At 41.0% G+C, this 11,019-nt stretch overlaps 1 protein-coding gene across 15 annotated transcripts in view; it reads right to left on the reverse strand.

The window, feature by feature from the left end:
* Positions 1-605: 605 nt before the first annotated feature.
* ARPP21 (cAMP regulated phosphoprotein 21) overlaps positions 606-11,019 on the reverse strand; it is a 110,307-nt gene continuing 99,893 nt past the window's right edge. For all 15 annotated transcript variants that reach the window (XM_044916094.1, XM_044916087.1, XM_044916098.1 and 12 more), the window contains 2 exons: positions 2,050-2,198; positions 606-863 (listed from right to left, as the gene is read on the reverse strand). In XM_044916094.1, the coding sequence (XP_044772029.1) occupies positions 606-863; positions 2,050-2,198 (407 nt within the window). The remainder of the gene's footprint in view (positions 864-2,049; positions 2,199-11,019) is intronic.

Raw genomic sequence — 11,019 nt, forward strand, 5'->3', positions numbered from 1 at the left:
GGATAACAGTGACACATAAGCAAACACATATTGGAAGAGAGAGTGAACCAAACTGGTGGTAAAAACATGACCTTCCTCCATAAGGTCAAATAGTTTTATTTTGATTAAACACTACAATACAGTATATATCCATTAAAAAAGAAAACTCTATAGTGTATATAAATTATTCCTTCCATTCATCAATTCTTTTCTTTTCCATTACAGCTTTGGTACAATGTGATTTCAGTATATCATATTTAAATACTTTTAGCATCACAAACTCAACACAAAGTACAAAACTAATAATCCAAATTAGGGATATTATAATCTACACAGTGGTATTCAGTGGTAGGAGAAAATCTTACCTTGATGAATTCATGTCACTAGCTAAGCTATAAAGGCATACCTAGCAGACATGACGGAAATATGCACCATTAACCAGCTAATGTTTGTATTAGTCTTTGTTTTTTGTTTTGTTTTGTTTTTTGTTTGTTTTTTTACAGAATACCAGCAGCAATCATCTGAGTGTTGAGTGAATACTTGAGTCCTCAGCCAGTCTCCCACCTCGCTCCTCTTCCCTTAAAGGCCATGAGTAAGGTCGCAAAAATGCAGCACAGCCAGAGCACTCAGAATTTGATCTGCCACCCGGTGTTGCTCATAGTTGCACAGTTTGTCCTGCAGCTAGCCGACATCACGGGGACAGTGCTGGAGGGGCAGTGTGGACCGATCAGCCTAAGGTTGTTCTGAGGGGTCGGCGGTGTGACATTACAGTAAACAGGCATTCCAGTGGCTGGGAGTGACCCTTGACCTGCCTGGTTAGGTAGCATGATTGGCTGTTGGTATGACTGCTGGGGCAGTCCTTGAGAACCCTGGGTCATTGGCACCTGTAGAAGACACAAGAGAGAGCCCTTCATGAAGAGGTTGAGTTTGCCTGTCCCGTGAGCTACCATGCGGTCAGGAAAAATACTCAAGTGTTTGGGTAACACCTAACTGGTCACCCATCCCAGCGCTACCTTTTATCAGCTGTTTTACCTCGGGCAAGTCCCTCAACCTCTCTGATTGCCTCGGCCATCTGCATAATGACACCCATGCAAAGTGCCACTGAAAAGATTGTAAGGCTGATGTACGGTGCTGGGATATGTGTGGTGATGGCTCAGAAGGAGTTAGCTCAAAACTTCCTTCTTTCCTCCCTCCTTACCCGCTGGGGGCTGCAGTTTGGATTACTTGCTTGAAATTTCTGTTTGGAAAGCGACACTCCCATTCTGGTTTCATGCACACAAAGTGGCCTGGAGCCAGACAGCAAAAGGGGCTTTTGTCCCAGGCACCTGCCTCACTCTCAACCTGCAGCTTTAAAGAACATCTAATATGGAGCCAGAGGTTAAACTGAGACAATGTGAGTCAGGATTGTCAGAGGAGGAGGACGGAGGATAGGGTTTTTATTTTGTTTTGTTTTGTTTGTTTCTTTGTTTGAGGGCCAGAAGTAGCTGGTGCAGCTAAATTTAATGGTCAAAGCATTTCACTAACCCTTCACTTCCACTTTCAGGGTATCTCAGGATGTAAATCACAAAAGGATGCATGACATTTTAAAAATACCCAGTATGGGTTGAGTCTAGAAAATGAGGTTGGTATAGACCTTATCCATGCCTTTTGAAAAATCTGAGATGCCATTTGAACACCTCTTTTAACTTAAAATTGTGGTAAAATGAAATTTGGGGGGGCTGTGTACAAAAATGAGTGGAAATTTGTCATGAGGGCTTTTTCCCAATAAGCCAAATTACAGTGGAACAGCCAAAGGTCTTCATGACTAAAACGTTATAGGCTGCAGACTTCTCTTCCATGAATAGAAGTTTATATAGAACCACATTTAGCAGGACATTCAAAAGCCACAGTAGTTAGGGAAGCATACCCATCCCATTTTCTACTTATAATCTTAATTCAAAGTCAACAATCAACAGGGGCTAGGCATAGCATCCCCACCCTGCTAACCACCCAACACGGGACATACCCATAGCCTCTACTTTGGCCAGTGCTACTTTCTAAACCACAATTTTCCAAGCTGCTGATGTGCACCTGATAAGAAGACATTGTTGGGTAGGAGACCATCACGCTTTGCACCGGAGCTCCTGGTTGGTTGCTCATCACGCTCTGACTCTGGGGTGCCTGCTGCACTCCTATGAGGCCTTGGAACCCCTGTTGGCCAGACAAGACTGGCTGGTAACCTGCAAAGAAAAACCACCTTTTGAACTGGTTGCCCCAGGAAGAGCACAAGCAATATCTCATGGGGTACAAGCACTTGTTCACAAGGCAGCCTTCAGACATCTTGATCTCCCTGTTGGCAATGTGTTACCCCAATGCTTATTTCCCCAAAATGTGGTTTTTTGCTCTAAGAGTGGACAAGAGTAGGAAGCCAAAAAATTCGCTGATATTTGCATCTCATGCAGAACGGTCCAATGAGCATGTTGTGACAACTGAAGATTTTTTTTACAGCACAAACATGGTAACCTCTATTGGCATTTGATAGCTATAAATTACACTTCTCATGATTTGTTGTTTGCTTTGTTTCAAGGATATTTGGAGTATTCACAAGTTATCAAGTTTTTTTTTCTTTTTTTTTTTTTTTTAAAGATTTTTTATTTATTTATTTGACAGAGAGAGACACAGCGAGAGAGGGAACACAAGCAGGGGGAGTGGGAGAGGAAGAAGCAGGCTCCCCACAGAGCAGGGAGCCCGATGCGGGACTCGATCCAAGGACCCTGGGATCATGACCTGAGCTGAAGGCAGTCACTTAACCAACTGAGCCACCCAGGCGCCCAAGTTTTTTTTTCTAATTAAATTGACTCATTCTCTTACTATCTCACCTTTCTGCACAAACTCGTTTCACCCAGAGATCATCAAACTGCCTAATAACTTTCTATTTTCCACGTTTTAGTGAATAAAATGATTCACTACCCTTACTAATTCAATGTCCATTGCCTTAGACAAAAGGCAGCAACAAGAGAAAAATATGGCATGCTTTTATTCTGTTTCAACACTAGCTCCCAGGAGAACATTCTGGTAAAGCACTCTAATAAGTGACCATGTACATACAATAGATAATACAGAATACAGCACTTAAAAAATTTTTATACACTGTGTCCTTCTGAGTGGGTCAGTTGCTTTGGTTTCTTTTTTTCTTTTTTTTTTTTTAAGTGGATCATAATTTATTTGTTGCAATTATTTTAATCCCCACCACAAGTGGTTTAAAATGCATTCTTAAAGGAAGTGCACTAGTTTTATAAATTCTGGGAAGAAGGTAATGATTTAGGTGAAAATGATGTAGTGGTAGAAAAATGAAACAGACTGACTTCATGATATAAAAGAAGTCCTTCCAGAGCTCATATTACTAACCATACTGACTACTTGAGAGAAAGTAGAACTGCTGTGTTAATACAATTCTTTGAGAGAAAATCTTTAAAATCCTAGATTTTTTAAAAAAGATTTTATTTATTTATTTGAGCAAGAGAGAGAGAGCACGATCCCAGGACCGTGGGATCATGACCTGAGCCAAAGGCAGATGCTTAGCTGACTAAGCCACCCAGGCACCCCTAAAATCCTAGGTTTGTTTTTTTTTTTAACACAAACACTGAAATATGTTTTACAACCAGATTTTGAAAATTTAAACAAAGGGTAAAAAAATTCCTATTCAATATGCATTCTTTTTTTTTTTTTAAGATTTTTATTTATTTGAGAGAGAGAGAATGAGCAGGAGGGAAAGGACGAGAGAGAGAATCTGAAGCAGACTCTGCACTGAGCATAGAGCCCAACACAGGGCTCGATCTCACCATGGCGAGATCATGAGCTGACTGGAAACCAAGAGTCAGATGCTTAACTGACTGAGCCACCCAGGTGCCCCTCAATTCTTAATAAATAACCTGTGTTTTGAGTGCATGTGACAGTTTTAACTTTATATCGAGGACAGGTAAACTTATAATCTTTGCAGAGGAAAATATCTTGCTATCCTTTGGCATACATAAAATTACATGTACTCATCTTAGAAATATCGTGGAGAAAATGGCTTGCAAAGAGTCACTGAGTTAGGAGATCAGCTCCGTTGGCCAAACTAGATGGAAATATGGTGCAGTCCGTATGGAACACCTAAGAGAGGAGGCCTGGGGAAAAGCCAAGCTGGGAGGCCTGACCTGTGCCTGCCACTGGGTTGGGCAAGTGTGGAATTTAGAAAATCACCCTTTGATCTTCTTTACATATTCCATTGTTTTGTGTTCACAGTAGTCACCCTACTACAGTTCCATAGTGGTTTTAACTTATAGAGTTATTTTAACTTCTTGTGAGGACACCACATATTAAGAATATAATTAAGAATAATGACCATCTCCCCTCCATCTACTTTATGTCCATGGTACACAGTCAAAGCCTTCCCTGGACATGCTCTGTAGGCCCATGTAAGACTAAGAGCATCAGCTCAGGGGGCTGCATACTTAGAAGGTTTGCAGGTTATACAATAAGGAAAACCCACCAGACAGGAACAAGAAATTGGGATAAAGGCCATGTCATGGTCCTCACTATCTCCCTGAATGCCTCGTATACAGAGGCACTTGGGAGAAAATTATTTTACATTGCAGACATACCTTGTTTTATTGAGCTTTGCTTTTGCTTTAATGTGCTTTGCAGATACTGCATTTTTTACAAAGTGAAGGTTTGCAGCAATCCTGCTTCAAACGAGTTTATCAGCACTATTTTTCCAAGGGCATTTGCTCACTTCGTCTCTGTGTCACATTTTGAAATTCTCACAGCATTTCAAATGTTTTTATTATTTTGTTTGTTATGGTGATCTGTGATCTCTGTTTTTAAGTCACGGAAAGCTCAGATGATGGCTAACATATTTTAGCTATATACATATATATATATATACATATGTATTTTTTTAAGTAGGCTCCATGCCCTCCATGGAGCCCAACATGGGCCTCGTCTCACGACCCTGATATTGAGACCCGAGCTGAGATCAAGAGTCAGATGCTCAACCGACTGAGCCATCCAGGCACCCCGTCAATAAGTATTTTTTAATTAAAGTACACACATTGCATTATTAGACATGATTCTATGCTATACTTAATAGACTACAGTATAGTGTAAACATATATGCACTGGAAAGCCAAAAAATTCATTTGACTCGCTTTATCGCGATATTCACTTCATTGCGGTGGTCTGGAAGTGAACCCACAGCATCGCCGAGGAATGCTTGTCATTGCAAACAATTGTTTTCTATTATTTCCATTATCTAGAGATTCCACTCTAATTCATGTATCTATTGGTCCTGAAAAATTCTGTTGCTATTTTACTTTTACTACGACATTATTCCTAGCCATATCAAACTCATGCTAGCAAGAACTGTTACAAGAAAACAACTTGGTACGAATGTAAACAATTCATCACCAACAGTCTTCCTCACCATCTAATTCCACAGCAAAGAATAGGCAATGTGTGAACACACTTTGTAGTCTACATAATGGTAAATATAATAGAGCCTTATTTCTGGCTGAATATTCAAAGCACAGGTTGAAAAAGTGAGGAATGTCTTTTAAAATTCTCACTTATATCTGGTCACAGAGTGAAAGCCCTGTTGGTCTCAATGGGCCTTTTGCAGGACACATGTAACTAAGATGGGAAAAGAAAGGGGGGAGGCATGGAGGCGAGGGGGGGCAGGGAGAGGTGCAGTGGCCTTGCTTCTAGAGATTATTTATGTATTTGCTTACTGAATCCTTCCAGCCTCCCACAGAGTCTTCTTCAAAATGTTCAAAACTAAACTGAGGTGGCCTTTGAGAGATTCATTTATGGCACCAGCTCTAAACCAAAACTGGGGTGAAGGGATATAAGTCTTATGATAATAGAGCTGTTTAGACATGCAGAAACAGAATGTCTTGATAGGACGAGGAAGGACATGTCAAATAATATTCAAGGAGAGAAAAAGCCTAAGGAGGCTGTGTGGCCTCATCCCAGTACAGCCACAGACCTGAGGGTGAGATGCATCTTTGCTGAGAGGACTGATGCAGTGCACTGCAGTGGCTCCCTCCCCAGGCCTCCTCTGCCTCATGACCTGTGAATGTAAATACTCAGTGACAGCAGCTCTGCACTGGGGTTCCTGTGGTAACCACACTTAGGGCACACAAAGATTTCTGCGGGAGCGGAAAATGCTCTACAATTGCAAAATGAAAACTTACGTGTAAAGAAAGCCCAATTTATATTCATGAATCCCATTCATTTCTCAATTCGCTCCCCAGGCAAGAGATTTACACCTGGAATGGTTTCATTGGAGGTGCCCGTTTCTTTAAATTACGGAAGATAGCAGAATGGTCCTTAAGACAGGAGGCTTTTTGGAATGTGAATCTGAGACCTGGTCCAGAAAGAGACCAATAGAAATGTGCTAGCAGTGACCTGAGAATGAACTAACAGTGTCTGCCCAGGACACAGCACACCCGAAGGCAGAGATGGCAGAGCTGGTGGCAACCTGCTTATCTCGTCTATTCAAATGACAAATGTGCTCCAGTTTGTCAATTCTGAGCTGTGAAATGATCGGTTTTTCATATTTATTGAGGATTAGCAAGATAGAATGCATCTTACAAAACAGAAACAGCAACACTATCTGCCCTGTAGGCTTGCTATGGAAATCATAAAGACATTAGCTATTTTTATTTCTTTTTCAGTCAAGATTAATTCAATTTTTGAGTCACATGCATCATTTGTTTTCTGAAGGTAAAAAGGTTAGGAATAGACAAATGTCTCCTCGCAAATAAAAGAATGCACTCTGCTAAGATTGAGGGATTATACGATTTAAAATGTCTGGATCTGATCAATCTGAAAATTTAATACTGTTTCTACTAAAATACAACAGTTATCGAATACTCTTTGTAGTTTGAGGATTATTCATTAATATTCTGTCAAGGAAACATTTCTCTTGATATACCACAATTATGAAAAATCAGAATGTAAATTGATTAGGGAATATAAATTGGCATGATTGTGACTGACCTTATTTTAGCCAGTATTTGAATACTTTGTTACAGATCCAACCTTTTGAAATGAATGAAATGACAAAGTAGCAAACTGTATTTTCGGTTGTCTCAGCTACTGTTGGTTACAGAGGTGAAGATGGGGAAATGAGTAGTTGAGAGAGCAAATATCTCTAGAACAAATTAATGAGAAGCTAGCCAGTTCTTCCTGTCTCCCCCAACCCACCCAAGTAGTGTAATTTACATGTTGTGTTAATTAAGTAAAATAGTCTTAATGTGCCGGGATGTAATTTCAAATATTAAAATTAATTTTAATTGATTTGTCAATACAAAAATTGTTTATCTTGGCTGAACCAAGATACAAATATTTGTCTAAGTTCCTAGGGAACATGCTAGCTGTCTATGAATCCAAATTCTGCTCTTTGTACACAGTTTTGAGACGGAATTACAGTAGCTCAGCTGTGTCATAGCTGGTGAAGAATATGAAGAAAAACGTTTATTCAGAACTGGCCTCTCCCTTTGCTGAATTTTTGTAGTTTGTGCATTGGGCCATTTTTCAGTATTTTCCCAGTTCTGTTTCTCAGTTTCCTATCAATTCCTTTACACTTTGATTTTCTTTGAAGATTTTCCATTATAAACTAGCTAACTAGCTGTTGTTGTTGATCACTTAGTCTAATCCAAACAGTGAATTAAATGCTTTTACCTTTTATCACAACAATCCTGGGAAATAGTCACTATTATTAAATTTCTTTTACAGAAGAGAAAACTGATTTAGAGAGGTGTAGGGTTTTGTCAAGGTCACACAGCTACCAGGAGGGAAAGCTTGAATTTTAGTTGTGGCTTACTGACATCAGCAACCTTGCCTATACTCCCTAAATTGGAGTACTATTTAGTATACATTCTCCTAATTCTCATACCCTAACAATTCCTTTAGTGTGGCAGGTACTCAATGGTCATTTATTGCATTGATTGTTTCTCAATAATTGAAACAATTAAGAGGACAAGACTTTTGATCCACAGTTCGCTGAAGAAGATCTTGTTAGTATCAAAGAAAGAAAATCAAAGTCTGACCTGTCAAAACCAACTCATACTACTCAATAACAATTTTAAAGTTTTATTAGTCAGATTAGGGGATACTAGACAGGCAGATGGGTTGGAATAGGCTTGGGGTGAGGCAAACAGACTCTAGTCCCGTCATTTACTTCTTTTTTTTTTTTTAAAGATTTTTATTTATTAGAGAGAGAGAGAGATCACAAGTGGGGGAGGGTGGGGGCAGAGGGAGAGGGAGAAGCAGGCTCCCAGCCGAGCAGGGAGCCCGATGCAGGACTCGATCCCAGAACCCTGGGATCATGACCCGAGCCGAAGGCAGACGCCTAACCGACTGAGCCACCCAGGCGCCCCCCGTCATTTACTTCTAATAAGCCAATACTATAGTTTTCAATTACTAGGACCATTTCAAATAATGGCTTGCTTCACAATCTTTGAAGACCTGATCTTAAAATATAAGGTAAAAGAAACTTATGCCTACATTAAATATAAAGTTAATCATTTGACTGTTTTAGGCAGCTGGTTGCCTCTAGAAAAGTCACTTGGCCTTTGGAAACAAAACTGGTATTAATCATTTTGAGAGACAGAAATAGGCAAGACCAGGGAGATACACAGAGACTCTGCAAAATGACCTAGGATGTCAGACGAAGGCTTGGAGAAACCCAGATCCCCCAGGCCACTTAGAGATGGCTATACCTTTGGAGTTTATAGACTGCAATCACGCTTCCTAGTTCTGCAAAACTATGACTTTTCTCCCGAGTTCTTGTTACTAGGCCACTGTCTTTAAGACAGGGAATCCTTTTTGGCTTCATCTACCTATAGTACCTTGATGTTCAAGGTGGCCTTGGGTAGAGAGTATGGATATTCAGCATGGTATCGCTATGGTTTCCTGAAAGAGCAACCCCTGTCTTATGCTTTAGAGAGGTGGATTTGGGGTAATCGGTGCCCGTTGCCTGTCACCCCACCCTCATGTAAGGTGGAAGATCACCTCAACATCTTCCCTTCAGGCCTCCCAGAACCAGAGGGTCCTCAAATACTAAGGAAGACACCTGATTCTGGCCTTTGCAGATGCTGGCCTGTTCTAATACAACACCCAGGTGACAAATCTCAGGTGTGACAGTGTCACCAAGTGGGCTCAACTTTGACAAGCAAGGTGTTTACCTTTTGAAGCACTTGCCTCTATGCCACACTCCCCATTTATGTGACCTAAGCCCTAACTAAGACTTTTTTTTTAAAAGATTTTATTTATCTATTTGAGAGAGAGAGAGAGTACAAACATGAGCGAGGGTAGGGGGGAAGAGCAGAGGAAGAAGCAGGCTTCCCGCTGAGCAGGGAGCCTGATGCGTGGCTCGATCCCAGGACCCTGGGATCACGACCCGAGCCAAAGGCAGACACCTAATGACTGAGCCACCCAGGCACCCCGTAAGTAAGACTTTTAAAACAGGAGAACTGTATAGACTAGATTGGAAGACATTTTTTATCTTTATACATGTCAAAAAATTAAGATATGGGATAAAAATACCTAGCCTAGAAATCATAATCAGATACTCTTCTGTTCTTATATATGAAGTAAAATAGCACAAAATGGTCCTAAGACTTCAAAAAGAGGAGGGTAAGAAACTGCTTTATTTTTCCTCTACCCGTTAAAGCCCATCACCACTTCTTTCATCTTTGTGTAAATGTCTGCCTCCACCTTATTTGCTGGCTGCTTCTGCACCGATCCTCTTCTTTTCCTTGCCACTTATTATTCTGTGGTGTTAATTTTGTAGGAACGTGATGCAGAATAACCTGCAGGGAGTCTGCGCGGGAACAGAGGTAATGCAGCACACGTCCCTGCAAAGACCAGTCCATCCTAATGAATTTGAGGAAGGCTGTGACAGGCTCTAAGTGGAACTATGCTTCCCGAAGCAGTAGTTTTTCTTCACACTTGTTCTTTTGCTCATTAGCTTTCATACAGCACAGAGTGTAATTCTTAAAAGCCTCTTTCCTGTCCCCTGAGAACATCCACACATGGGTCATTTTCTAATGGCAGTACACATCACATGAACCAGCCTATTATTGCCAGTTCGGGGGCCTCTTCACTGCAATTATACCATCCTGATCCATGTTATCGCAACTACAAAGCTGGTTTTCTTTCTCTCTCTCTCTCTCTCTTTTTTTTTTTTTTAAGTAAGGGCAAACATGAGAGACACTGTTGAACGACTAGAGGAATGAATCATGAGCGGACCTTGAATGAATGCCACCGGGAGAAGCTGCACTGAAGCCCATTTTAAATGGAAGAAGCTGTCGTATTACTGAAGTCATCCTCTGAACTTGCCCGGCCCAGAGTTCTGTGCTGACAGCCAGAGAGCTTCAACAACCCAGAGGGAGAAAAGCTGCATAAAAGACCCGCAGTTTTACTTTCCTAATGAGGCTGCTGCAAGGCTGCATGGCTTCGAAGATAAACTGGCGCTCTTGCATCCCTGCATCACTGCCAGAATGAACTGTGGCCATAAGACAGCCAGGCTGGGTGACAGCCAACTGCTGTGGAGGCGATGTGAGGACCTCTTTCCCCAGACTAGGCTTGGGGTGGAAAAAGGCTCTAATCGCTGTCCACATAATATCATCCCCCCTGGTGGGTATCTTCACTGATGAATTGCTATTAATCAGCTGGCTCAAACAGGGTAATTGTGAGGTCAAATGCCATGGGGTTAACATCACTGTGATCAAATGACCGTCACTGTCATAGGGCTACAGGGTATAACTTGGCCCTGGCTGAATATTTTGAAAATAAGTGCTGTGAACATAGATTCCATCTGTAGAAACCTACCCATCACTACAACTAGAGCAACTAGTTCAAGGCGACTAATGGTGAATCAAAAGTGCTCCCTTTATGTTATTTTTCCCAAGTCATCAAAAATAATTATCTTCTTTTCTTCAATTCCAGACTGGCAGGGTTCTTTCTTTCTTTCTTTCTTTCTTTCTTTCTTTCTTTCTTTCTTTCTTTCTT

This window comes from Neomonachus schauinslandi, chromosome 1 (assembly GCF_002201575.2).
Source record: "Neomonachus schauinslandi chromosome 1, ASM220157v2, whole genome shotgun sequence".
Lineage (NCBI taxonomy): Eukaryota > Metazoa > Chordata > Mammalia > Carnivora > Phocidae > Neomonachus > Neomonachus schauinslandi.